General features: G+C 51.2%; 12 protein-coding genes across 12 annotated transcripts; 6 read left to right on the top strand and 6 right to left on the bottom strand.

The window, feature by feature from the left end:
* The first annotated feature begins 63 nt into the window (after positions 1 to 63).
* CC77DRAFT_1025407 (hypothetical protein) lies at positions 64 to 3,598 on the top strand. Its single transcript, XM_018526061.1, has 4 exons — positions 64 to 408; positions 582 to 764; positions 828 to 1,185; positions 1,245 to 3,598. The coding sequence occupies exons 1-4, from the start codon at positions 367 to 369 to the stop codon at positions 3,482 to 3,484; spliced, it is 2,823 nt and encodes a 940-aa protein (XP_018380210.1). The 5' UTR covers positions 64 to 366; the 3' UTR covers positions 3,485 to 3,598.
* A 45-nt stretch (positions 3,599 to 3,643) lies between these two features.
* Positions 3,644 to 4,516, top strand: CC77DRAFT_493309 (hypothetical protein). Its single transcript, XM_018531904.1, has one exon. It carries the CDS (start codon positions 3,830 to 3,832, stop codon positions 4,295 to 4,297), a length of 468 nt encoding a protein of 155 aa, XP_018380209.1. The 5' UTR covers positions 3,644 to 3,829; the 3' UTR covers positions 4,298 to 4,516.
* Positions 4,517 to 4,764: 248 nt separating this feature from the next.
* On the top strand, positions 4,765 to 5,195 carry CC77DRAFT_1013606 (hypothetical protein; the record flags this gene model as incomplete). Its single annotated transcript, XM_018523848.1, has 2 exons — positions 4,765 to 5,020; positions 5,083 to 5,195. 2 exons carry the CDS (start codon positions 4,765 to 4,767, stop codon positions 5,193 to 5,195), a joined length of 369 nt encoding a protein of 122 aa, XP_018380208.1.
* Positions 5,196 to 5,985: 790 nt separating this feature from the next.
* On the top strand, positions 5,986 to 7,443 carry CC77DRAFT_1066569 (hypothetical protein; the record flags this gene model as incomplete). The annotated part of the gene is made up of 2 exons (XM_018528911.1): positions 5,986 to 6,927; positions 7,000 to 7,443. The coding sequence occupies 2 exons, from the start codon at positions 5,986 to 5,988 to the stop codon at positions 7,441 to 7,443; spliced, it is 1,386 nt and encodes a 461-aa protein (XP_018380207.1).
* CC77DRAFT_1099586 (alpha/beta-hydrolase) lies at positions 7,119 to 9,185 on the bottom strand. Its single transcript, XM_018530016.1, has 4 exons — positions 8,622 to 9,185; positions 8,469 to 8,553; positions 7,944 to 8,416; positions 7,119 to 7,885 (listed from the first exon to the last, which is right to left on the bottom strand). Exons 1-4 carry the CDS (start codon positions 8,833 to 8,835, stop codon positions 7,455 to 7,457), a joined length of 1,203 nt encoding a protein of 400 aa, XP_018380206.1. The 5' UTR covers positions 8,836 to 9,185; the 3' UTR covers positions 7,119 to 7,454.
* A 355-nt stretch (positions 9,186 to 9,540) lies between these two features.
* On the top strand, positions 9,541 to 11,468 carry CC77DRAFT_1013603 (hypothetical protein; the record flags this gene model as incomplete). Its single annotated transcript, XM_018523847.1, has 6 exons — positions 9,541 to 9,583; positions 9,642 to 9,759; positions 9,818 to 9,999; positions 10,050 to 10,227; positions 10,279 to 11,389; positions 11,436 to 11,468. The coding sequence occupies 6 exons, from the start codon at positions 9,541 to 9,543 to the stop codon at positions 11,466 to 11,468; spliced, it is 1,665 nt and encodes a 554-aa protein (XP_018380205.1).
* Positions 11,469 to 11,674: 206 nt separating this feature from the next.
* CC77DRAFT_493084 (hypothetical protein) lies at positions 11,675 to 13,144 on the bottom strand. The gene is made up of 2 exons (XM_018531903.1): positions 12,142 to 13,144; positions 11,675 to 12,081 (listed from the first exon to the last, which is right to left on the bottom strand). Exons 1-2 carry the CDS (start codon positions 12,849 to 12,851, stop codon positions 11,850 to 11,852), a joined length of 942 nt encoding a protein of 313 aa, XP_018380204.1. The 5' UTR covers positions 12,852 to 13,144; the 3' UTR covers positions 11,675 to 11,849.
* A 230-nt stretch (positions 13,145 to 13,374) lies between these two features.
* On the bottom strand, positions 13,375 to 14,242 carry CC77DRAFT_492889 (hypothetical protein). Its single transcript, XM_018531901.1, has one exon. The coding sequence runs from the start codon at positions 13,971 to 13,973 to the stop codon at positions 13,530 to 13,532; it is 444 nt and encodes a 147-aa protein (XP_018380203.1). The 5' UTR covers positions 13,974 to 14,242; the 3' UTR covers positions 13,375 to 13,529.
* CC77DRAFT_492888 (TRP-domain-containing protein) lies at positions 14,243 to 17,076 on the bottom strand. The gene is made up of 3 exons (XM_018531900.1): positions 16,526 to 17,076; positions 14,940 to 16,472; positions 14,243 to 14,888 (listed from the first exon to the last, which is right to left on the bottom strand). The coding sequence occupies exons 1-3, from the start codon at positions 16,845 to 16,847 to the stop codon at positions 14,512 to 14,514; spliced, it is 2,232 nt and encodes a 743-aa protein (XP_018380202.1). The 5' UTR covers positions 16,848 to 17,076; the 3' UTR covers positions 14,243 to 14,511.
* A 1,150-nt stretch (positions 17,077 to 18,226) lies between these two features.
* CC77DRAFT_493047 (hypothetical protein) lies at positions 18,227 to 19,405 on the top strand. Its single transcript, XM_018531902.1, has one exon. The coding sequence runs from the start codon at positions 18,670 to 18,672 to the stop codon at positions 19,180 to 19,182; it is 513 nt and encodes a 170-aa protein (XP_018380201.1). The 5' UTR covers positions 18,227 to 18,669; the 3' UTR covers positions 19,183 to 19,405.
* On the bottom strand, positions 19,406 to 20,303 carry CC77DRAFT_492884 (alpha/beta-hydrolase). The gene has a single exon (XM_018531899.1). It carries the CDS (start codon positions 20,179 to 20,181, stop codon positions 19,630 to 19,632), a length of 552 nt encoding a protein of 183 aa, XP_018380200.1. The 5' UTR covers positions 20,182 to 20,303; the 3' UTR covers positions 19,406 to 19,629.
* Positions 20,304 to 21,563, bottom strand: CC77DRAFT_492883 (periplasmic binding protein-like II). The gene is made up of 2 exons (XM_018531898.1): positions 21,270 to 21,563; positions 20,304 to 21,218 (listed from the first exon to the last, which is right to left on the bottom strand). The coding sequence occupies exons 1-2, from the start codon at positions 21,371 to 21,373 to the stop codon at positions 20,426 to 20,428; spliced, it is 897 nt and encodes a 298-aa protein (XP_018380199.1). The 5' UTR covers positions 21,374 to 21,563; the 3' UTR covers positions 20,304 to 20,425.
* Positions 21,564 to 23,929: the final 2,366 nt, after the last annotated feature.

The raw sequence follows: 23,929 nt of genomic DNA, 5'->3' as shown, positions 1-23,929 counted from the left end.
TTCTTCGCTACAAATTTTACTGCATGAGCTTTCAATCCATTTCCAGAACTCTACAACACCACTGTCTGAGGCAAGGACTTATATCAACGAGTTCTAATCGTTACTAGCCAAGACTTTACGGGACGATCAGAGTGCCACAGTAATCCTGGGCTGGCTCTGGGAGCCTGTGTATGATGAGGCTTCAGGTACCCGAGACTCTTGTGTAATGCGGGGCGAGGTATTGGGAGCTTACTGTAGTAATCTAGCCGCGCCTAGAGTTTCCACTCTTCACACCTGAGCTTGATGTCTTAGGTGTATGTACCGACCTTCCTATAGTGATCATGAACGACGATAACCCGGTAAAACATCCCACGAGCCTAGGATCTCATGGCTTACCTACCTAGGTTATATATCTTGTCTCCCCTGCAGGTAGGCATTCTCCACCAAATTATCATCCATCATTCAACACACTCCTTCGTCGAACTCCCACTTGAAACATACACGCGTACTGTACTCCAGTTTCACAACAGCACCCCTTTCTCTATCTGTCGTTCGTTTGAACATATTCGGTTGTCAGCATGGTGAAGCTGACATGCTTCTTGTTGGCACTCACCCATGTGTCCTCCGTTCGCAGTCTGCCTGCCCACGGAGGAGCGAAAAGAGACCCAAACATAGTCATAGCCCGTGAGATAACCTTGACAGACGTCTCAGTCACTACAAGTTATAGCACAGCTATTACATCGTTGCAGTCGGTCTCTCCCACTGGCGAACCATCCAATTCGGGGGTATGCTACCACCTGAAAAGACCCTTGCAGGACATTGAAGATGCAGAAACTAACTACCAGTAGAGCTTTCTGACAGGCCTTCCCTCAGGCGGTTTCACAAAAGACCCAGCCGACGGTCCAGGCACTACAACCGCCACCAAGCCACTGTGCCCCAACGAAACGCCTCTTAGCCCCGGTCCCACAGCACCGTTCAACCCAGTTTCGTCGAACATCTTCCAACCCATTGCGACCGGGGCACCTCCGCCAGCCCTACCTTCAAGAGCGGATCATCCAGTCCAGAAGCAGCACATCGACGATAAGGACGTCCCGATTCAGACCAACAAATTTTACGCAAACTTCTTCCTAGGCAGCCGGTCTTTCTCGACCTGGACACACCCCTACTCTTTGTCGTGGGATAATAACCCCAATGATGGCTCTTATGGTACGTATTCCAAGCGCCGAGATTGAGCCTTTGCTGATTTAGGCCCCTTGCTGTTACAGGTATTGCCATCAGTCACACCACACGAGACAGATTTGCTTTCGTCCCCGATGCAAACAACACGCGGTTCTTCATCTCGCCAATTGGTATCCATCATATCATACTAACCGCTGCGGAGCTGAAGTCCGATACCTCTCTTTCGCTTGAGCGCCTGGGAGCCTTCTCGACGTGGGTGAACTTGCGACCAAACAGTATGCAAGGCACTCGCATCTTGATGTCTCTTCCCGTTGCTCAGGGTATGGGCATGGTGACCGCTGTCTACGATAGGGCAAAGCCGGTGATCAAAACCACTGTCTTCTTCCTTTCTCTGGACTGGGTTGAGCGAGTCAACGGAGTCACGGACAAATACCGGATCGTACTCAATGATGGCTCACACTGGCTCTTATACGTTACATCAGACGGTTCCATCGGTACGCTGCCCTTCGTATTGGAGAACAGCACTACAATCACTGGTCCTGCCGATTTTATAGGCAAAATCCAAGTCACCAAGAATCCATCCGGCGAGGCAGTAGAAAGCATATTTGATTACAGTGCCGGCGTATATGCTGTCAACGCGACTATTTCTGCGACAGTCAACGGAGCTTTCGGAAGCTACACGATAGATTGGGCCAAAGGTGGCCTCGTGGAACGACCGCTGCTTATGTATGCACTACCTCACCACGTCGAGTCGTTCGATCAACAGACGGCTGCTAGTTTGAAGGACATCACTCTTGTTACAACCACGAAAGGCTTCGCACGAGCCATCGTCGCTGACCGGATGACCATGGTGGAGAACGACCTTCCTGACACTATTGGGTTTGCTCCATGGGCTAAAAATCCCAACGCGGCTGGGGGCTCGGAGAACATCAACGTGAACTCACAGGCTCTTGCGCTCATAAATCAAGCTGGCATAGCTGAGCTCAGCCAGGACATGATCCGGCAGACATCGCTGAATAGCATGTACTATTCCGGCAAAGGCCTGGCCAAGTTTGCTACCATCATCTATACGCTGAACAGCATGACAGGCAACAGCCAGTATGCTGCGGCTGGTTTGGACCGTCTCAAGGATGCATTCAACGTCTTTGTTAACAATACCCAGCCTGAGCCGCTGGTCTACGATCAGGTCTGGAAGGGCATCGTCTCGGGCGCCAGCTACTCAGGAGACCTGGGGTTGGACTTCGGAAACACGTTATACAATGATCACCACTTCCATTACGGGTACTTTATGTATACTGCCGCTGTCATCGGACATCTTGATCCTACCTGGCTTGGTCAAGGCAGCAACAAAGCCTGGGTTAACTCCCTTGTGCGCGACTTTGCTAACCCAGTAGCCGACGAGTATTTCCCGTTCCAGCGCTCATTTGACTGGTTTCATGGTCACTCATGGGCAAAGGGTCTTTTCGAGTCTGGTGACGGAAAGGACCAGGAATCAACATCCGAGGATACCTTTGCGACTTACGCGATCAAGATGTGGGGTAGGGTCATTCAGGATCCAAACATGGAGGCTCGCGGAAATCTGCAGCTCGCCGTGCAAGCGCGCAGTATCAAAAACTACTTCCTTATGGAGGCCAACAACACGAACCAACCTGCAGGCTTTGTCAAAAACAAAGCCACCGGTATCCTCTTTGAGAACAAGATCGATCATACTACGTACTTTGGAGGAAACATTGAATACATCGAGGGCATACACATGATTCCTCTGAACCCGTCGTCCGCCTATACACGTCGTAGGCAATTCGTCCAAGAAGAGTGGGCCACGTACTTTGACAACGGACGCGCCGAGCAAGTCCAAGGCGGCTGGAAAAGCATCCTGAAAGCCAACCAAGCATTATTCGACCAAAAAGCCTCGTACGAGTTCTTCTCCAACCCAAACTTCAACGAACAACTCGATGGAGGTGCAAGTCGCACATGGTATCTGGCTTACTCGGCGGCCCTGTTGGCTGCGGATGAACTTGCCACGCAGCGGGATCTGCAGATGGATTATGCTGGTCCAGAGCTGCCGTTGGGCTCTGCACAGAAGATTGAGGCACGTGGATCGCCGGCGGTTGGAGAATATAGTACTTGGTCTTCAGGGTTCAACTGGCCTACTCCGTCTAGTACCAAACCCGCTTGGTCTTCGGGATTCAATTGGCCTACAAAACCTGGCATTGAACCAACAGCTACTTCGACGCCTACGGAACCTGCTATGGTCACCATGGTGGCTGATACTGACACGCTAAACAAGAGAGATGATAGGAAAACCCTGTGGGAACTGGCTCTCTAGTTGGGTGGTTGCGAGTGTGAGATAGCTCCAGCGTGAACCTAGGCGTTTGATCTTGTGTCTGAAAGTTGATATATACCTACGCTTATAGACACTACACCTAGAAATGCAAATAAATAATATATCTTACAATCGGCTGAATTTCACGTCAGCAGCGTCTTTCGGTGCAGTGTATGGTCAGTAGTGTGTGGATGTATAGGCAAGACCAATGAGTTCTTCTTAGCGCCCTGGCGCCTGTCTTCTTACTCCCAAATTCACATTTTCGCCGCGTCCAAAATCTCCGAAACATCCACTCTGTCCGTGTTCCAGCAATGAAGTTTGTTAGGGCTTGGACAGGAAGAGCAGAGGATGCTTTCACCGCTATACTTCACCGCCTCTCGTACTCTAGTCAGGAAGATTGGTGGGGAACGGCTAGAGCGGAACAACGTCTTCGGTCATCTACTACTTCCGAAGGTACAAAGCGCATGGTTTAAGCAGCTCTGTGCAGTGAAGCCGCGCGTGCCACTCCTTTGTGGCGCGTGGAGAGTGCCTTGTCGTTGTGGGCTGAATTGCAATAGCTCTAAGTGGCCGGAGAAAAGCGGCCTATTTGTCTTGCTTCTAATTCGGCTTCAGTTAAGGGTCGCGGACATTCCATCTTTAGAACAGAACCGCATCCGCCATGTACAAGACGTATACCTTGCTACAGGTCAGCTCGCTCGCCTTCTATCGGACCGACTTTTACGATCGTATTCACGGGAGTACCTTTCCGGCTTCCCCGCATGTACACGAGGGAACCGAAGCTCCCGGCACGTCTTTACGGGCCCCTTTTCTCCGTGAATGCTTAGCACACAGGGACTGGTAACAACATAACATCTCTGATGCCTGATTCCGTACCTCCTGCGACACAGTCCATCAGAAACTATGTTGGTGATAGCCGGAAAAGGATGCATGTCATCCACCCTGAGATATATGCGACGGCTTTCAGGACATCCTTCACGATGCCCGTGCAGCTGGATCGACCGAATGAGTCCAGAATGACAGGTAAGAACACACATTCTCACCGTCTCTTGACTGGTATCCATGCAAGTACCTTCCGGTTCATTCGTATCAACTGTGCGTTGGTCAATGCAACGCACTAACCTCCGAGCTTGATGTTGAGGTTACGAAGTAACGTGGATACTTCTGACGTCGGAATACGAGAAGTTGAAATATATAACCACCCCGTCTTGGCCTCTACCCAGCTACTCATCTCACCAAGTTCAATCAAACAGTAATCACAAAACCAACTTACTATAACCGCCGCCATGCACTTCACGCTTCCTCTTCTCGCCCTCGCTGCTTCCGTCAGCGCCAGCAACCCCATCGAGGCCGCCTGGAACGTCACCCGCTCCTACAGGGACATCAGCCAGCAGGTCGTAGCGTATGACCTTACCGCAGTCTTCGTTTCTGAGGAATACCCCAAGGGTCTTGAGTCCAAGTGCAACTGGTCGCAGAAGGGCATGCAGTTCAACGTTGTATGCGACCCAGATACCTTCTCGGTTGAGCCCCAGACAGACGGCAGTAAGTACTCTTTGAACCGCCGCGCGCATGCACGCGAGAGATAGAACTAACGTTGTCCGTAGCTCTGAAGATCCAACAAACCATCGAGAAGCCCACCGAGCAGGTCGTGTACGGACAGGGCGATGTTCCCGCTAAGGGTCACGTCGTCATCCCTGTCACTGCGCGTGTCGCCTAAACGCCAGGTACGCATTGGCAGGCAAGCAGGATGGAAGATAGGACGAAATGTACCAGGCTGAAGTGAGTTGCAGAAAGCTAGAGTAGCAACATCTCACGAGCAGGGAGCAAAATGAATTGTTTTCCAACGAAAAACTTGACAGGGATTCAGTGATGCCGTATGATGACGCGCAAGAGCGGGCCGGTGTCTAGCGCCCCAGCCCCAGCCCCAGCCCCTTCGTTGGTCCTGCACGACTACCCCACATCTGAACAACTCACCTAGTTTACAATGTTGCACGGTGAGGATGCATCATTGTCATTTCGGAAACCCTGACGTGGACACTAGAAGGCTGACCAACGCGACGTTCTCTGCCCCAATTCTCGCAATTCTAGACTAGTCAAGATGCACCCATCGTTACTTAGCTCTTAACACATGTGTTGTTCTCTCGTCACAGGCAGTCGATAGCTCGAAGGACTCGCAGGCTATCGCTATTGATTCATACCTAATGCGGATGTACAGCCACCTCTCGGCGACCACTATACCGTGTTCAGTCTGAGTGAGGCTGATTGGAAAGGTAAACCGAGTATATGCGAAGTAGGAGGATTCAGACCCCAGTGCTTTGAGCTTCAGCCTTGCGTGCCTGCATAGACTTGGATACCCTGAGGCATCTGGATTCAGCTGATGTTCACACGAGGCTCCCTAGAAGGCAGAACTTGCCCAGTTCTAACGAGCCGCCGTGTACGACTTATGAGCTGGCGTAGTCTCCCTAAACTGTCAGCATACTTACGCAACCTTTCACGTAGCCTATCAAATGGCTTCCGCACATCATTACCTCAATCGAACTCAAGTTGTTTGGCAAAAGTTCAGTTCCTCTGGAGCCGACCATCTTTCCGTTACAGAAACCTGGAGAAGCAATCAGAAAAACCCGGGTGCTACGGTGTCGGTGCACCGGAAAGTCAGAAAGTCAGAGCTTCGGAGCTGGTTACAGCAGACCAACGGAATCAATTCTTGTGCAGAAACAGCACTCAAAAAGCATTGTGTACTTCGAGTTATTTGGATCCTTCTGGACACAAAACGGCAAATCGTCGACATCGACGCTGTTCTTTTCGAAGAGATATGCGCTGCGTTTCGTCACCAACCGGCACAGGCCTATTGCACGACTCAATATGCAGGCATAGGCCGTATGATGGATCAGAAAACGGGAAAGGACGTGAACTTCCTCTGCAATCATCCAAAACTCGCCGTCACATGGTCGCACGATGCAGAGCTTGGCGTCACAAGCGTGATCTGCGTAGCGGATCGTTGCAAACTCGATATTATGCAGGAGATGATGGAACAAGAATTCGTGCAGAACCTGGCCCACCATGAAATGACGCCGGCATTGATGAGCGCCTTGATGAGCTCGAAGGAGATTGACGCTGAAGTTGGTGAGGTCAAGAAGTTAGTCCGGGAGGTAGAGGTACGGACGGGTTACCACGAGTGGACGGGCCGTGCTGAAGACTCCGCGAGGGGTGATTTGGTGGGCTTGTCAGCAAGAATGAGCGGGTGTGGAACGAGAGTTGAGTCGAATGCGCGAAAATTAGGAGTAGTTGCGGAGTTTGGTCAGTTTATTCATAACCACCTGGAAGATGAACGAGACTTTAGAAGTAAGGAAGAACTGTTAGCGCTAAATTGCCTCATCGAGCAACGTACCGCCATGCAAGTCCTTGACCTGAAGTACACCTTGTCGCGAATTCGGACTCAAAAAGAAGCGGTAAGTGACCCCGACTGCCTTTGTACCATCGTCACCGTATACGAAAAATCTGTATATTAATTCCAGCTGCAGCTCTTCAACCTCATATCCGCGAACGACTCTGCATCTGCCCGACACATCGCTGAAGAATCCCGCCGAATAGCATGGGTTACTAAAAATGATGCGCAAAGCATGAAGCTACTTGCTCTAATGACTACGATATTCTTGCCAGGCACATTTGTATCAGGTCTTTTCAGCACACCAATGTTTCAGCGCGAACCCAGAAACCAGGTCGACGATACCGTTGTCAAGGTCTGGAAACCAGGACTGTTCCTATATATTGCAGTTTCCCTGCCACTCCTGATGATGACGCTTCTGATATGGGCCCTGTGGACGTTCGGATATAAACTGAAGAACGAGAGATATATCAGGGTTGCACGGAAGCGTCTGTTTCACAATATCGGGTGTACGGAGAAGGAGAATCTAATCACGAGACAGAATACCATTTCGGAGGAACTCTTAGTGAGTCAGCGATAGATAATGCCTCTCTACTGTGGGTCCTCGAAGGGGTCTTGGGGTAGTGCTAACTGCCCCAATATCTTTTGTATCCGATCTTTGTAGATGCTCATGCTGTGCATAACGATATCTCCGAACAAAAGTCCTTCCAGCGCTGCACATTCGACTCGCAGCGTTACAACTCTTTCAACATCACCAGATTGATGTGATTCGCATCTTAGAACGACTTGATTTCCGCTTGGAAGGTAGAAAGGCCGAGGGACTTCCCATTCAGTTTTGGTGACAGGTTGCGTATATGCTTGGACAAGGCTGTGCATATACTCTTCTTGTGCAAGAGGAACAGGGTCTCCCTCGTTGATGAACGACATGAACAATGACGCCTTTTTTGAGGGGAATGTAATCGGATAACTGGAAACGGGCGGTCCTCCAAAGGTGATGCAATCTACGCATGTAATAGAATCCACTTTCCGGAAAGCAGGACTAATCAGCTGGGGGTTTGCAAATACATTAAGGTCACTTACGTGATTTGAAACGCGCTATCGGCGAACTTTCCGAATGCATGAATGCGAAGAGGAGCTGCGCAATTGCAGCACCGCTAGAGTGACCGGTGAACAACAAGCCTACTCCATCTGTCAAGCCAGTGGCTAGCAACTCATCCAACTTTGCTGCGACCGAAGTTTCCATACTCTTCGCGAGGCTGAGAAAACCGCGATGAACTTTCATGCCTACTCCTAGCTCTTCGCAAGCTATGGGCTCTGCGTTCGTATTTACTGCCATTTGCATCGGAGAGTACATTGGATACCTAGTGGCGCGAAACGCTATCACAACTGTAACACGTCCGTCGATCGTTGCCTTGTGCAGGCAGAATTGCCTCGTGTGCCCAGTAGGGTCTTTTATCCCATGAAAAATTGTATCTTCCGATGATTTGTCGATTTTGTGCACTTGTACGGCCCACTCTGCTGCAAGATGGACTTGCTGCCATTGTATCTCGTTCCTGCGGTCGGATTTAGGAACAAGTCAACGTATTGGTATTCCCAGTGACTCACAATTCAAGAGTATCGCCTTCACTCCGAAGGCGATGATTTTCATAACATTCGATTCTACCAATATAGTCGATGAGCGGGTTCTCCACTTAGTTTTGTTAGCGAAGTGTTGTAACCTACAGATGTTGTTGATCAACGTCGCCAGTGATCACTTACGCTGTTCGGCAATGTTGTACGAGAAGTCGATATCGTTTAGCTTTTTGAACGCCTTGGAGAGCGCGACCGCATTTGAAGTACTGCCAGTTGACTGCGACGCGCTGTTTGAGGCAAAAGATATGGCTCCGCCGCTTTCTGCAAGGACAGTCTTTGTTGTGGACTTACGGAACTTTTTCCACAGCCCTTTGTTCACCTCTTCCCTGGTCTTCGGCATTCTGAAACTATTGCGAGGTCTTAGCTAGCTCGATCGTGCCAGAATGTGAGTCGTCATTGCCGCTGGGACACTTGGCAGTGTTACACAGGCGAGGGGCGTTTTAGCGAAACGCATCCCCAAATATATCACTTTCCGCACGATACGATGGATCTTGAATCTTCTTCCGACACCTCAAGTGAGCATATTCGCGATGGAAACTCCGACGAAATTCTCCGTGTACTCAGCACCGTCTATTGGGAAGGAGTGGAGCGCGAGATATGCGAGCTGGTTCTAGCTTACCAAGACATCGAGAAATACCATGCTCAACCTACTACCGATGAAGAAAATGAGGTAGATGTCAGCGGTTATAACTTTCGGCGTTTCTGTACGTTGTTGAGTATGTGAACGATTGATGAGTGCAGTCGCTGTAACACGCATACACTAACTAGACACTAGCACCTTACGTGAAAGGCGACGAAACCTTCGACTCGGCAAGACTTCATAGTCGAGCAGTGGAGCTAGCCCAGTGTGAGTAGATTCCTGATAGTGCAATCTGATATGACAATGTCTAAAGGCCTTCAATAGCTCATCTCGGTATAAGTCACGAAGCACGCCGTGGCAGATGGCTTCTCCAAGCGCTAGGTAACACAGTATCCAATCTATTTCTATGAGACTTCTCATTGACTGGAACCAGGGCTATTGGATATCGACGTAGTGCACGACGGCATGGATGACGTCACCATCGGCAGACATTGTCATGATCCACATGGTACGTGACAGGAAATGATGAAATGCCCGGAACCTGCATATTGATGCGGTCTCTATAGGTGAGGTGCTCAACTTGGACGATGAGTCAAGCGATTTATTCCGGGAAATGCGCTGCGAGGCGTGCAGGCAGCCCTTGCGAGAATACTTCTACTATGAATGCAGCAGTGGATGTGTGAGGTTTGTTTACATCGCTTCGTACTGCTTTCGAGCTTTGCTAACGTTGTACGGCTCTCAGCACAATTGCAGATCTCCATATTGAAGATCAGAAAGACAATGTGGTTGACTCCTCAGAAACACCACCTGGATCTCAGCCCCCCGTACGGCTATGCGTCGCATGCACCCGCAAAGTTGATCAACTGACGCAATGCGAACGAAAACACTGCCAGAAGATCTTCTACACTAAGAGCGACAACAAAGGTATGCCTATTCCTGGGTTATAATGACTCTAGCCACTCACACTTCCCTAGGATTGGCCTCCTTTAGAGCGAAGTTGCGAAAGCGCGAGTTCGGAACAGATGCTTCATCTCATCCATCGCTGACAAAAGCAGCGCACAAGATCATATCTCCAGCTCAGTTTGCAAATGCCGGACCAATTCACGTTGCTCTCACTTTCGGGCCTCTAATGATAGAGAATGGCCTGAGGCCGTAAGAAGTACCGTACCACCTTATTGGTGTATTGCTAATCCAACTCACCAGTGTCTACAAAGCAGACATCTCGTGTCGTCCAATTCCATCGCTACGTTATGAGCCACCTCGGATGAAGATGATCTACTCCGAAAGAGACGCAACGAAAGAAACAGTTCTCATAGGACACGTGTATGACGACAAAACCCATAAACGCGTGATCAAAGAGCTGCACGAGAAGCCGAGAACAGACCGCCGCATCCTTGGGTGTGTCAAAAAGGTGTGTGGTGGCGCGTTCTCTGGACACAATGTGCATTTTGCAGACGGTGAGCGGCAAGTGGTAAGACGTGTGATTGAGGCCAAGTCTAGCTTTAAGCTAAGCGGGGAGTCTGTAGGTTGGGTCGCTCGAGCGCGATCGAACTTACACGCGGTCTCGCTGCCCATTGTCGAAGCCATCAAAGAAACCTTTGGTCATGAAGTCAACCTGTACCTCGAGCATTTCGCCAAGGTTTTGGCAAATCAAGAAGTCCGCCTGGATTGGGATTTACGAGAAAACAACTGCCAGGCTTTTGCAACAAATCTTCTCAAAGACTTGCCAATGTATGGCACATTCCATCCCATGCCTAAAGCCTTTCTTAACGACGAAGACGTCCGAGACGCGAAAGACTGGCCTTGTCCTCGTTACGCAATGTCCTTCGGGTCACGTATCGACACCCCGATTGCATTATTGCGCCCGCAACCTCGGTCTCTCATTTGGAACTTCTATCACAAGAAAAGGGACAACTGTGATATCATCGAATTCGGAGAGGTATATCGAAGAAAGCCTTGTGCTTTCCCGACCGAGGCATGGCAACTGCTCGACAGTATCGGAGACACCGGAGCAGCAAAGATCTCGTTAGTCGACGCTCTATGGAGCATTCCGAGAGACTCCATATCCATCTTGCACACGCACTTCCTGCGCCAATCTTCAACGTACTCTAATGCCGAACAACAAGTGTTGAGTAGGGAGGAGTGGGTCAAGAATCGTCTTCGCGTGATGCATCAGCTCGATGTTTTCGCTAGTTTGTGTGGTTCAATGACCGCAGCGCTAATGGAGCAACGTGTCGAGAAGGTGCATCTCCTCGAAAAATACTTTCCTCCGCCTGCAGAGGAATTTGGTGTCTTCCACACCGAGGAGAAGATTGTGAGAGTCACCGACGTTGGTGCAACGTCCATTTATTTCGTTTCAGGGCGCGAAAGAAATTGGCACAAACAAGAAATGAAACATCTCATAAGAAAGCTAAGAACACACTAAGGTACAGAGTCTTAGAATCTGTCCTAATCGAAACCGGACACGAGGGAAAGCTGTTAAGCTGAGCGTAGATTCATAGGAAATGTAAAACACAACGTGATGAAGATTCGGGAATGGTCGCCTACCTATCAGTCTCTACCTGCTGCTTGTGACAAGGTGATAGTAAGGAACCATGGAATTCTATTGCTCATGGCTCAGTGCGAGGCTACTCACTCAGTGACATGAGCACGTCTTTTGTGACTCTCTAGCTCAAGTGAGCCTTGGTCTATTAGCAACATCTAATCGATACCGATCCTTCAACGCCTTTGCGATACCATAGCCTGAGGAATGGACAACCTGGATTCTAGAAACACTAAGCCAAGTAGAACCACACCATAGCCACGAAGCTTAAGGCAAAAGCACCTGGTGCAGCTCCCGTCATCGAAGCACCAGAAGCCTTTGGCACATTGTTCGTCTCAGCACCGCCCATATACCAGGATCCAATATCCGTCAATTTGCCGTCCTGGGTAAGCATAGCGGCGTTGGCACCCACGTTGCTGACATCAGAGCGGAAGGCGCCGAAGTAAGAGTAGTGCGTAACGTTCCTGGTTATAGTGTTAATCCGCGTTCTCTTCTAGTAGAAGAATGCTAGAAGCAGTACTTACGGCCAGCTATCAAAGCTCTGAGCACTCTGGTTGTAAAAAGTCTGCGTCGCCTCGAGCGGCTGATTCGGGTAACCATACTCGGTAACCCAGACAGTCAAATTGGGCCATTTGTTCGTAACCTGTCCAACATGGCTCATCATGCCCTCGAAGTTTCCGTACCAATGTACAGGGATGAAATCAGGATTACAACCGCCATCACACTCGTTGAAGAAGTTTTCCAACCACTGCCAACCAGACTCTGCGCCAGTAACAGCAGGCGCACCCAGTTTGATGCCGAGTTCCTTCAGAGGCTCAATCTCGGCTTTCCAGCGAGCGGCTGCTGTGGTGACGGCGAGGTTGGAACCACCAGTGCTGTGGCCACCATCGGGCTCGTTGAAGCCAAGGACATAGCTTATGTTGTGTCCGTCGGCGATTTGCTTCTTGACTGAGTCGAGGAAGGGGGTTCCAGTGTCGCTATCACTGGCTCCCCAGAGCATGGGGACGAATTGCATGTCTGGGTCGTTGGCGTAGGCTGGGGAGGGATCCTTTTGGTAGTTGTAATACCATGTTGGTGGTGATGGGCCGGTTGTCCATATCTTGTCGTCGTCGGGATGGTCTTCGGAGGGCACGTAGCAGAGACCACGTTTTGACGACGTTGATGCTGTGGCTTGTGCGGTTGTGGTACTAGTGAGTAGTGCCGTCGCGGCGGAATAGAGTGCGGTTCGTCGCATATTTGTGGTGAGGTCGATGTATAGGAATACTTTGAAGCGTAACGATGTAGGAACTCGATTTTTTTGAGAATTTGTACCGGAGTAATCGCTACCAACGATATTAGAATGGGTCGCGAACAAATTTGGTTTCGAATATTCTGTCGTCGCGCTATTGGTCGTCACCACACAGGGTCACTCTTCTCTCGTTGCTGATGCGCGTGGGCAACGTAAAGAACAGGACGCGATCGGGAAGACAGCGCAATAATAGTACTTTGTACAAAATCTCCTTCTCTTCTAGACAGCTTGGCCCACCAAAAAAAACCCCAAAGCTTTTAGGAGAGAAACGAAAGCGAGTCGTAACGCAAGCCACAAAAACGCCTTTGCGACTTGAAGACGGACGGGGAATTAGCAAGCGGTCTATCGTGCACCCGACCCAAAAACTCGGAACGGAGATATGAAGAAAGAGGAAAGCGAATACCTAGGTACCTGAAATCGTATCCCTTCTCCCCAAATAGTATCTGCGCAAGCTAGCTTCGAGCGCCGTCAAACGTCAAAACCGCAAGCCTCGTCAGAGGAAACTCCCAGTCCCGAGATAACGATATAATCTATAGTCCACATCATCCCGCGCTACACCTGCACCATGCACGTTAGCATATCGAAAAGAGCAGTCCTAGAGATAAACCGGCTCTTGGTAGCCGGCTAGATTGCTACCGTGCCGCCCAGAATAGTGTAGTCGTGACGCAGGTACAAGCGGCCCAAGCCCTGGCGGGCACGCCACAAGGGGACGAGCCAAAGCAAATCCTCGGGAGATCGACTTAACCGGAGGCGTTCGGCGGAAAAAGCGCATCTCTCGTGTGGGACATGGCTCTGGAAATGAAACAGCATCGGACGATCTGCAGGTATAAGACTGCCTAGACTCGTAGACGGCTTCGTTGTGGGAAACCTCGGTCTTTGTTCGAGCATTCTGGTCATGCAATATGTCGCTAGAATGTATTGGTTCAGGGGTGGCGCATGCGCAGTCGTCCCAACATTTCGGGACGGCGGTGCGGCGGAAGTGTTCAGCTTGCAGCTTTCTGCAGCGAGGAGCTTATCGGCGAAAGCTAAAACCGCACGTACCGTGCTCCCTGCTCTGGGCAATGGCATTACCACTGCCGAGCCCAGCGAGACCTCGACTCAAGATATGGCATTCTCTGGGCAGATGTCACAAAAAGGTAGATAGAGCTGTACATGTAACAGTTAAGTATTGGTATTCACATCTTCTCTACATCTTATTTCACATCCCATTTCCAACTCCACACTCCGTTCCTTGCAGTTCCTTTCCCGTCCTTCTCCTTCACCCCACTTGACGATAGCAGAAAAGATAGTTGTGTATGTGTGTGCGCGAGCCCCAGGCTTACCGCTTGCATGAGATTACAAGAGCTTGTATCAGATCTTTCTTTACACCAAATACTAAAGATAAACACAAAGAAAGATTCGTAAAAATCACGGGCATTGTGAGCAGATATGGCCCAGCCCGTATGCAAGAGAGATGACTTTAGATGTGGCTTGACCGCTCTAGGGTATGTCAATACAACCACCGCGATACAAATAGGGAATATAACAAAAGGAGATAGTGCCCGATGGTGAGTCATTTCACCACTCCGAGTCTTCGCTTGTAGAAGACTTCAAGAGTTTGTTGGCTCTAGTACGCGTAGCCGCCATTGTTGCCTCGTGGTTGTTGAGGTTGCCACGGGGCGTTGGAGACGTAGCCAGGTGGTTGGTGGTAGCCGGCTCCTGGGTCGGGTCCTGGACTGCTGTCACGGCTTATGCTTCGCTCATGCGTTGCTGTGCGGCCGAAAGTGGAAGCATCGGCAAGGAGGTGTCCTTGGTCATCTCCAAAAGAGCGACCACCAGGACCATTGTAGGCAGTGTTTTGGTCGGCGAGAGGAACGCGGTCGTAGCCGGCGGTGCGGGGACCGAATGGTGAAGGAAGCGAGGTGCGCTTGTACTCTTGGGGGTCCATGAGAAGCGAGTTGCGTGCATCGAGAGGGGTAAGGTTGTCGAGATCGCGGGCTTTCTCTGGAGGGTTTGTTAGATAATGTTGGGGTCTAAGGGGAAGGTTAAACTTACCAGCTGCCTTTCTCTTCTTGCGGTGAGGGTTCTCCTTGCAGCAGATAATGATGGCGTTGACGGCGATGAGAATAGCAAGAACACCAGTGAGCGAAGCTTGCACGACAACAAGCACAAGACCGGTGACGGTCTTGGTTGTTTGGCTCATACCCAATTCTTCGACGAAAACCAAGATGCAGACAACAGACAAGACACGAACGACCGAGATGGTAATGTTGATCCAGGTACTGGACTTGAGGGTGTATGGGCGGGCCCAGAGAAGCATGATAAGGAGAAGGGATTCGACGATGAGTTGACCGGCAGCCTGTGCGAGACCGTGGCCGTCTGCTCCAGCGATAACACAACCACGAGCAAACAGGAAGACAATAGCGGGGACAAAGATCCACCAGTAGCTCTTCTTGTAGTTCTCGTAGAACATGCTGTACTTGCGCCAGATCTCCTTGTCCTCGTAAAGAGCGTCAGGCTTGCCCTCCATCTTCTTGAACTTGTCGGCGGTGCTCCAGATCTTCCAGGTGAAGAAAGCCAGGACTCCAGTGAATGCCGCGAGGGTTACACCAGCAAGTGTCTTTACAGCCCATGAGTCTCCGTTCTTGAACTGGTAGACACAGTAGAGAACCCAAATACCGTATAGTAGAAGGATCAAGTTGGTGATAGTCTTAGCCAGAGTCCACCAGTATCGCTTACGGAAGCTGGTCAGGCGCTTCGGGAAGCTGCCGAACAGGGCCCAGGTTTCCAGGATGACCTTCAGGAGAAGGATACCAACGGTAATGGCGGCGACGATGATGGCGAAGATGAGCAAAACAGTCATGAAGGCGTTACGGTCAGGAATTGTGTACTCTTGGATAAAGCCCTGCATGTCCTTTGCGTAGACGATGACCTTGTTGTCGCCACCCTCCTCGTCAGTACCGTTGCCGTTGATGTCCGTGTTCAGTTCGTCGCGAGCAAACAGAACATCGCGAGAAAACAGAAGGTCGAAGCTGCGCTTGGTCAAGGTCGAGTTCTGGTCCACGTGTACGAGGGTAGCATTCTTGAGGAATTCGACGCTGCTCTGCGTAAGATTGCCGCCAGTGCTCGCACGGAAGTTGTCGATGGAGTGCTGCATGCCCTCCCAGTAGATAAGACCGGTACTGAAGGCAAAGTTTTGGGACCAGCTGCGGTATACACCGGGAACGTCGGCGCTCATCATGCCGTTCAAAGCCATGGCCTGGAACCATCCGATAACGTCGCCAAAGGTAGGACTGGACTGTGCCGCACCAGCGTGTCCAGCACCGGCGAGCGAAGCCAGTCCAGTAACAGCCAAGGCCGCTCCAGCAATTCCAGCGGCAATGTATTGCACTCCGGCAGTTGACAGCGACTGTCCGTTGCTGACTTGTGAGGTGATACAAGCTAGGTCCTTGCCTCCGTCTATGGCCTTGAGTTGCAACCTGGCTTGACTGTCGATGTCGGGTATGTTGAAGGCGATGCTGGGGATCTGCGACATGATGCTATCGGGAATGCTCTGCTCGCCCTGTGCACCAAAGGTACCCTTGGGAACTGTTGTACGTTAGCATACAAAAGAAGCAGGCGCAAGGCAGGCATGTACGTACCTGGACATAGCTGGTCGACCTTGTACTCGCCGGAGCAAGGGTCGAACTCTTTGTTGTACAACTCTCTACCGTATGCGTTCACGGTGAGTGTTGCCATGACCTTCTGCTCGACCTCGTTGGTGCCAGATACATCGAACGTGACCTTCTTGGTAGAGCGGTCGAATTCGATGTTGAGCTTGTTGACCTTGATGTCTCCCTGCCCATCCAGACACGAGCTGAAGCCATTAGTCTTGAGAATGTCGGCGGCCAGTACGCCCAGTGGCGCCGATGCCAGTAATATGAAGGGTGCGAGCATTGCGGAGTACGTCGCGTGAGGTCGCATGGTTGATGTTTGCGCCCGCGGGCGTTCCTTGGGGGAGGCGACTTTCGATAGCGAGTGGTGGTCGCGGTAGCGATGTGTTGGGGATGGTTCGTATACGTAGGTGGTTGCTGGCAGAAGAATGGTGCCGCAGACGAAGAAGCAAGCAGTGATTAAACGGGAGTCGGCCGCAGGGTCAACCTTTCTCGTGCCTGATGAAGACGGTAAACAAAGGGCAAGCGTCGCAGTGAGTGGTCTAATGGAGGAAGCGGCGAGCCTGGGAAGAGGTTTGGGGTCGAGTCGGCAGTTACGAGGGACGCAAAGGTGAAACGACTGACGAACGAGCGAGCGATTGTTGTTGAAATGAGGACGAGGCGCTGAAGCCGGTATTCTGCCTCTCTTCTGAAACCGTGCGGCGACAGCCAAGGGGGCTCACTCCAATCAGGCAGGGACGCGCGGCGCTAGCCTCGATTAATCCCGCGATGGCGCAGTCGTTGGATCCGACGCTATCGAGGACAGAGGGTTGTTGGGCCGCGTTCGAGAACACGACGGGATGGGGGGTTAGACGTTGGGGAGTTGTCAGGGACTTTTGCGCCAGCTGGGGACTGCAGTTGCTTCTTATCGCTTGGCTGTCTTGCTGCACTGCTTTCAGTGAGGCATGCTGCCCTCACATGCTAACACACCACTACTGTCGTATTAATGGCAGCTGAGGAATGCTACTGCGCAAGGCGAGCCTATCAAACTACCCCGGTCCCGCTCGAGACCGTCGCCAAGTCAACCATCGTGTCATCGCTGTAGAGTTGGAGAACTGCGCACGGCGTCGCCCCATGCACAAAGACTTTTTTCACTACTGCTGGCCGCTCTTGTGCACAGAGAATCACAGTAATCCATCACCAAGCGACTTTGGTACCCTACTCCGATGACCCTATGAACGGTACTGGTACCTGCGTGGCTGTGCATTCCCCCATGGTCGTAAAAATAGATGCTCGGCCACTAGATGAGAATTTGACAACTGCAGCTGCCCAAAGAGATCAAGTGCAGCATTGAAGGATGACGTGCCTTCGTATATTGTAGGCCCGAAATACATTTGTTGCTGCTCAACAATCCGACAATGCTTTTGTTGTGATTATGAGATCATCCCTTACCGAGTTGAACATTTGCGACAGCCTGTGAAGAGACGCCATCCACTGTGATTGCAGATTGTGTTCAAGTTGTGCGATCGGCACGTAGCTGGTCGTTGCGCGGTCTAGAAACTCTGCTCGACTTCGAGACCTGCGTGATTAACCTTGGGAGTAGATCATTAGCCCCAGCACCCGACCGCCATCACATCCGCCGTGGCCACGCGCCATCGCCGCCTGAACAGGAGGCCTGCCCACCAGCCACCACAGTCTCACATCGCCACTCTGCAGCCAAGTCAGACCTCCCGAGGTCAGCAAGAAACATTCACTGCTTCTGTTGTTGACTCACTCCAGGACTGTCTTCGCTCTTGCAGACTCAGAGTTCTCGCAATCCGCATCGGTAGATATGCTGATGCAATCTCACGTCTAATTTCACATACCCGCCACTATCGCTCCTTCAATAAAACGCTGCGAACGGTATCACTCATCTCCGCTTCGTCGGTCGTAGCAATCTCGATACCGCGAGTATTCTGCGCGCAGCAGCAACGCGGTGCTTTCACGCGTCCAACAAATGCAGACGTCGATTTTCAACTGACGAAGACATAATTTCACTCTTCACACCTGCTGCCTCAGTTGCACAATACACATCTGTTGAATACTAAATCACAGTTTACGTTAGCAGGAAGCCTAAGTTGAGGGCATCGCGCCATAATCTAGTGTCTACCATAATGACACTCGATCTGTCTTTGCCATCTCGAGCGCCCGAGCTTGACCGATTCGGCGACGGTAATTGGGACGACGCAGCATTCGCAGTCTACACACTTCTTGGTGACAAGGTGCCACTCGAAAGTGTTGTTCAAGTGCTCGAAAAGCAGTGGCTAGAACAAGGAAACGAAAGCCATCTCGTACGGCCCGCGCCATCCATCACATCATTCAAGACGCTACAAGAGGTCGTTCAGGCGCACATCGCTTTAGACAAGGGCAAGCGCCCTCGCAGTGACGGGGGTGCAGCGGCCGATATAGAGTGGTGGCCAACAGCCTTCATCGTAGTAGTCCATGAGCAATGGATGAGCAAGCCTGGTGGGCTATTGTTGGTCTACGTGGACGATGAAAAGAATTGCGAGATGGATAAATTCTTTTTTCAAGCCAAGGACGCCTACATGATGCTTTCCAGTCTGAGCTTTGGAGATGAAGATCTAGCTAGGAGTAAAGCGATCTACCAAGAGGAACTCCAAACTTGACCATGGTTACTAGAAACCGCCAGACCACCCTTCCAGCCAAGCTGCACATACGACATGCGCCTACAGTGGCACGAATCCGGCTGGGAGGTCTCTTTCTTCGACCCACGCCATAACGGTTGTAGCCCAGAGGGAAGGATCTTGTCGATTCCAAGGATGCCTCATGAATGGATGCTTGCAAGCAAGGGTTCGGGTATTATTCTCGTTACCAACTCTGGCGAGTTGGCGAGCGGCCTCTATGCTATCATTGGAAGGGATCAATCCACCTTTCCCCGCTACAATGATCAGAGTTCGTGCAGACCACGGCTGCAGCTGCGCCTTAGCATTGCCGGTATGCGCGATCTGTCTACAAAGCGACAACGAAGCGCTAGACGTATGGCGGAGATCAGTTCCATCCATGAGCCAGCGAACAAAAGGTCGTGGGATGGCGTTTTCCATGTGATTCGAGGCCTAGAGCAGGTATGGCAATAATGGAGCACTGGAAACGGGGGTCGCGCTGTATCCAGAGACGAATAAGGAGCGAACAACATGAGGGTAGTTCGCGGCAAGGCAAACAGCGATAGAGGCACCAAGACTATGACCAACAACATGGGCTTGACCACTAATGGCTTTTGCCTCTATCAGATGGGCGATGTGCTTTGCCGATGCCTCGATAGAGAAGGGTATATGTGAAGATCGACCATGTCCAGGGCAGTCTAGAAGTAGAAGATGGTAATCGAGGACGTAGGGCACGACAAGATCCCAGTCGTTACTGTCGACAAATGCACCATGTATAAACAGTATAGTAGAATTGCTGTCTTGGTTGAAAGATTGATACGAGAGAAGAGTGCCTGAAGATTCTCGTGCCGCTTCTTGAGTCTGTGAAACAGCCATTTGCGGCCTTTGTTCGAACGACAGCCGACGCAAAGATGGGGTTGACGTCTTGTAAGTGGATAACTTAGTTAACCAATCGGACAAGTAGAAGGGTGGTGAGGAGGCGCAGCGTCGCGTAGGACGACTCATCCCACGGTCGCAGTGCCCTAGCCACGGAGGGAGATGCTGTGAGGCTTGTATCAGGCCAATAAGGCAACCCGCATTGAGTACGAAGTAGGCTGGTGGAAACTAGCGCTTACATTGCGTACTATTCCCGATATTCTGAGACCAGGCGTTCTAGCTCTTTACCCGCTTCTATGGAACTTGAATCGGCTCGCGGCTTGTCTGAACCCCATTAATTCATTACGACATCTGCCGTCTCTTACAAATGTGTCTATACTGAGGGCCATTTATAGGACATCCATTTCTCCAGGGTACTGTTCCAGCCACCACTTCCTAGCTGAATGTGTACAAACAGATCCATGTATTGCTTCCATACAATATCTTGCCCTACCATATAACCCAATTCCTCGAACGTAAAAGTCGCATTCGGGTTAACGATGCAAAGCACCTCCGGATGCAACCGCACCTGCAATTCCACTTCAATGATATCACTGATCATGGCATCTGCGTCGCCATCCATGACAGCTTTGTAGACGGCGTTATTGTCTGGCACCAACACGATAGTAGCCGCCTTCAAGTTAGCCCGGTCAAACGCCTCGTTTGTACCGCCCGGATTGACCGCGACTTTGACACCGGCGGTATCAATAGCCGCCAGAGATGAGAACTTGTCAAGGTCCGCACATCGCACGCACGCGGCCTTGCCCACTCGCTGAACCGCAGTGGAAAAGAAGGCCTTTTGTGCACGAGCTAGGGTGATGCTAACGCCACTCATAGCGACGTCAAACTTTTGTGCTGCAAGATCTGTCGTGAGGTTCGCCCAGATAGTAGGAACGAACTCGACTGGACGTGAGAGACCGAGAGAATTTGAAAGCGACTGGGCTGCATCGATATCGGCGCCAATGTAAGTAGTGTTGATGGCCGGTGTAGCAGGTAGAGCTGTTCGGTTCGTCACTTTGTACGAGAACGGCTTGTAGTCACCAGTTGTGCCGACTCTCAGGTAGCCGCGCGCCTGGATCTTGTCGAGAATAGAGGTTGTGTTGCTATATGAGGTAGACACCGAACAGCTGTGACAAATTAGTTTATAGCCTCTCCAAATAGTTTGGATAAGGCATTACTCGGAAGAGTACTCCGTATTGTGCTCATTCTTCCCTTCCGAGGCGGCGACAAGCGGGCTGACAAGCAAGCCAGCTGCAAAGAGCACCGAGCTAAGGTTCACCATTGCGATGGATGTTTCGATTGCTGAAATCAAGCTTGTAGTGGACGACGTTCGAAGTTCAGAAAGCTCTCACTCAGACTAATCACCGATGTTCGCAATGCCAATTTCGAGAAGCTCCGGCGAAAGCCCGCCCGAGCGCTCTTGGTTTGGTGTCTTCACCCTCGACTGTGTAGAGCTGCCGCGATGACACTAGAATGTACCTCGATTTTTTACCGGATTGCTGTATAGCTCACATTTGCTACAATTTTGTGGAATTAGATATCGATCAGGTATGGAGATGCGGGGAGGCCGATGAGGGGATTGCCTCGTAGTTCGGTCCCGAAGTCGTATCACGGCAAGCGATAAGTAGGTGGATAGGCATTGACATCGCCCAGGTGCTGAACATCACCCGTTCACCCCGGTATCGCATGTGAAGCTTTGCGTCACCAAGCGTGCCATGAACGATCTTGAGAGGACGATGGTAAAACTGTTCGAACTAAGACTTGGGTGTTGCCTAGTCAGCATTCTTGCTAATGGCACCGCACAACCTCTCTCTTGCAGATGTACGACCGGATCCTGGAGAAGTTCTTCCTTGATCGTGGTAGAAGACCCAATGCGTGAAGTTGTGGAGAGAGTATAGTTATCAGACTGCCGTGCCATGTAATCTGTAGCGGAGGCGCGAAATTGCTTCCCCAACGCAGCGGTCGAGGCGGCGTCTACCGTAGGCCGGCCCGATCTTCAAGCCAGATCTACACGACTAGCGATAAAAATGCTGGATCACGACCAAGGTCATGATCCAACTTCCCAATGGGCATTGCCCGCCCATTGGAGATATCGTGGACCGCGTTGGAGGTGTACCTCCAGCAATTCGTTGAAATTTTTGTTCGTGGCTCGCTTCGGCTCCCAGCCAATCGTTTCAAGCCATTCGTGGTAGCAGGGTAGCGAGACCCCGCTTTTTTCGTTGCTTACTAGTGGACGGCAGCGCAGCTGCCTCATCGTGTTGTAATTCATAAACGACTAACATGGTTGGCAAGCGAGTGAGCCAGGCAAGCGAGTGAGCCACCCCACCAACTTTGCGCACCTCTACACGTGTATATCTCAACCACCTTACAAGATAATATATAGATAATAACAGAGTATACTAAGCAGTATCTAAGGTATCTTTCTTGCACGTACGTAAGTTGTGGCCAGTCTCCCTGCACCTTGTGCAGCGCGCCAGAGCCTGGCGGCTAAGGCCTGATCGCGCTCCTCCTTGACGCTCTTCACGAGAAATCTGCTGCTCAACCTCGCGTTGAGCAAGTATATCCTCTCCCTCTCCCTTTGTTAAGGTCCCCTGCTTCTGTATACGCTTTTTCTTCTGTTGCTTACGTGCTGACGCTGCCTTATTAGCCTTCTCAAGGCTGGCAATCCGATCGCGCATTAGCTCAGCTGAGAGCATCATCACCTCAGCCCCCTTCTTGAGCTGGTTAATCGCCTCAATGATCGAAGCTGGTGATGAGCTCTTGTGCCGTCGCACGCGATCACGTATCAACGTTGATTGAGCCTCAAGCTCACGTACGTTGCTCGGCGTACAAGCCTCCCAGGGAGCCTCTGGTAGAGCAGCTGGAGTAGGCGTACGGAGCTGCACGTCTAGCTTCGAGAGGACAGCGTCTGGCTGGAGAGGAACAAGGCCTGCGCCGCGAAAAGCTGAGCAGATATTGGCTGGCGTGAACGCTCGATCAAACGCTGTCTTGAACGCTGGCAGAAACTTGAGCTTGGTGATGTGGTTGATGTGGTGGCGGATTAGGCTCTCCACCTCACGACTGTACGCGCGCTTCAACGGCGAGAAGCAGCTAACGTCAAGAGGTTGAAGCAGGTGAGATGAGTGGGGTGGCATGCAGAGCGTGTAGATGTTGTTCTCCTTGCAGAGCTCTTGAAACTCAAGGGATTGGTGGCTCTCATGGCCGTTAAGGACGAGCAGGCGACGCGCACTAACCATGCGAGTCTTCGTGTAAGCGTTGAAGTGCTTTAGCCACTCTACTCCTAGCTTGTTGGTTGTCCAGCCATTGTCGCTGACTGCGATCGCCCAGTCGCGTGGGATCTCTGCTTCCTCGTACCAGGCAGACAGGTGATACTGGCCAGCAAAGATGAGGAATGGTGGGACTGACCAGCCAGCAGCGTTGATCGCAGCGATCAACGTTACCCACTCGCGATTACCAGGCTGGATAGCCTTTGGCCTACCTCTCCTCTCTGACGCTGTCACGACAAGCTGAGTCGTGATCTTGCCTATCATAAAGCCAGCTTCGTTAAAGTTGTAGACGTCATTATCGCAGATGCCGTACTTGGCCTTTGTCTGCTCTACGAGCTCAAACCAGGCGCTGATTAGGACTGGATCTTCGCACAGAGCTCTCTGCCTATCGTACGCTCGGTTGAAACACGTCGTGAGACTGTCTGTACGCTTGACGAAGTTGGCTGGCCACTTCTGTCCAACCTGGCCTGCGCCGCGCGCAGCGAGCAGCTTATCAGCCATATCACGTACAGCTGTGTACGTAGGTGAAAATCCACGTAGATCTAGATCAAGTATATAGCTAACAATTACCT

Source organism: Alternaria alternata (genome assembly GCF_001642055.1).
Source record: "Alternaria alternata strain SRC1lrK2f unplaced genomic scaffold CC77scaffold_29, whole genome shotgun sequence".
In the NCBI taxonomy this organism is placed as follows: domain Eukaryota; kingdom Fungi; phylum Ascomycota; class Dothideomycetes; order Pleosporales; family Pleosporaceae; genus Alternaria; species Alternaria alternata.
The sequence above is the reverse complement of the archived record's forward strand: the minus strand, read 5'-3'. Positions and strand labels throughout refer to the sequence as shown.

Bases quoted from the DNA above. Each gene is read 5' to 3' on its own strand.
- CC77DRAFT_1025407 (XM_018526061.1), top strand. From the start codon at position 367: ATGGCTTACCTACCTAGGTTATATATCTTGTCTCCCCTGCAG. The intron at 765-827 runs GTATGCTACCAC...AACTACCAGTAG, and splicing joins GCGAACCATCCAATTCGGGG to AGCTTTCTGACAGGCCTTCC. The intron at 1,186-1,244 runs GTACGTATTCCA...TTGCTGTTACAG, and splicing joins CCCCAATGATGGCTCTTATG to GTATTGCCATCAGTCACACC.
- CC77DRAFT_493309 (XM_018531904.1), top strand. From the start codon at position 3,830: ATGCTTTCACCGCTATACTTCACCGCCTCTCGTACTCTAGTCAGGAAG.
- CC77DRAFT_1099586 (XM_018530016.1), bottom strand. From the start codon at position 8,835: ATGCCGAAGACCAGGGAAGAGGTGAACAAAGGGCTGTGGAAAAAGTTC. The intron at 8,554-8,621 runs GTAAGTGATCAC...AACAAAACTAAG, and splicing joins GTACAACATTGCCGAACAGC to TGGAGAACCCGCTCATCGAC. The intron at 7,886-7,943 runs GTAAGTGACCTT...CTTTCCGGAAAG, and splicing joins GATAGCGCGTTTCAAATCAC to TGGATTCTATTACATGCGTA.
- CC77DRAFT_493084 (XM_018531903.1), bottom strand. From the start codon at position 12,851: ATGCGACGAACCGCACTCTATTCCGCCGCGACGGCACTACTCACTAGT. The intron at 12,082-12,141 runs GTAAGTACTGCT...CACTATAACCAG, and splicing joins CAGAGCTTTGATAGCTGGCC to GAACGTTACGCACTACTCTT.
- CC77DRAFT_492889 (XM_018531901.1), bottom strand. From the start codon at position 13,973: ATGCCATTGCCCAGAGCAGGGAGCACGGTACGTGCGGTTTTAGCTTTC.
- CC77DRAFT_492888 (XM_018531900.1), bottom strand. From the start codon at position 16,847: ATGCGACCTCACGCGACGTACTCCGCAATGCTCGCACCCTTCATATTA. The intron at 16,473-16,525 runs GTACGTACATGC...AACGTACAACAG, and splicing joins GGTCGACCAGCTATGTCCAG to TTCCCAAGGGTACCTTTGGT. The intron at 14,889-14,939 runs GTAAGTTTAACC...CAAACCCTCCAG, and splicing joins CAAGAAGAGAAAGGCAGCTG to AGAAAGCCCGCGATCTCGAC.
- CC77DRAFT_493047 (XM_018531902.1), top strand. From the start codon at position 18,670: ATGACACTCGATCTGTCTTTGCCATCTCGAGCGCCCGAGCTTGACCGA.
- CC77DRAFT_492884 (XM_018531899.1), bottom strand. From the start codon at position 20,181: ATGAGTCGTCCTACGCGACGCTGCGCCTCCTCACCACCCTTCTACTTG.
- CC77DRAFT_492883 (XM_018531898.1), bottom strand. From the start codon at position 21,373: ATGGTGAACCTTAGCTCGGTGCTCTTTGCAGCTGGCTTGCTTGTCAGC. The intron at 21,219-21,269 runs GTAATGCCTTAT...AATTTGTCACAG, and splicing joins AATACGGAGTACTCTTCCGA to CTGTTCGGTGTCTACCTCAT.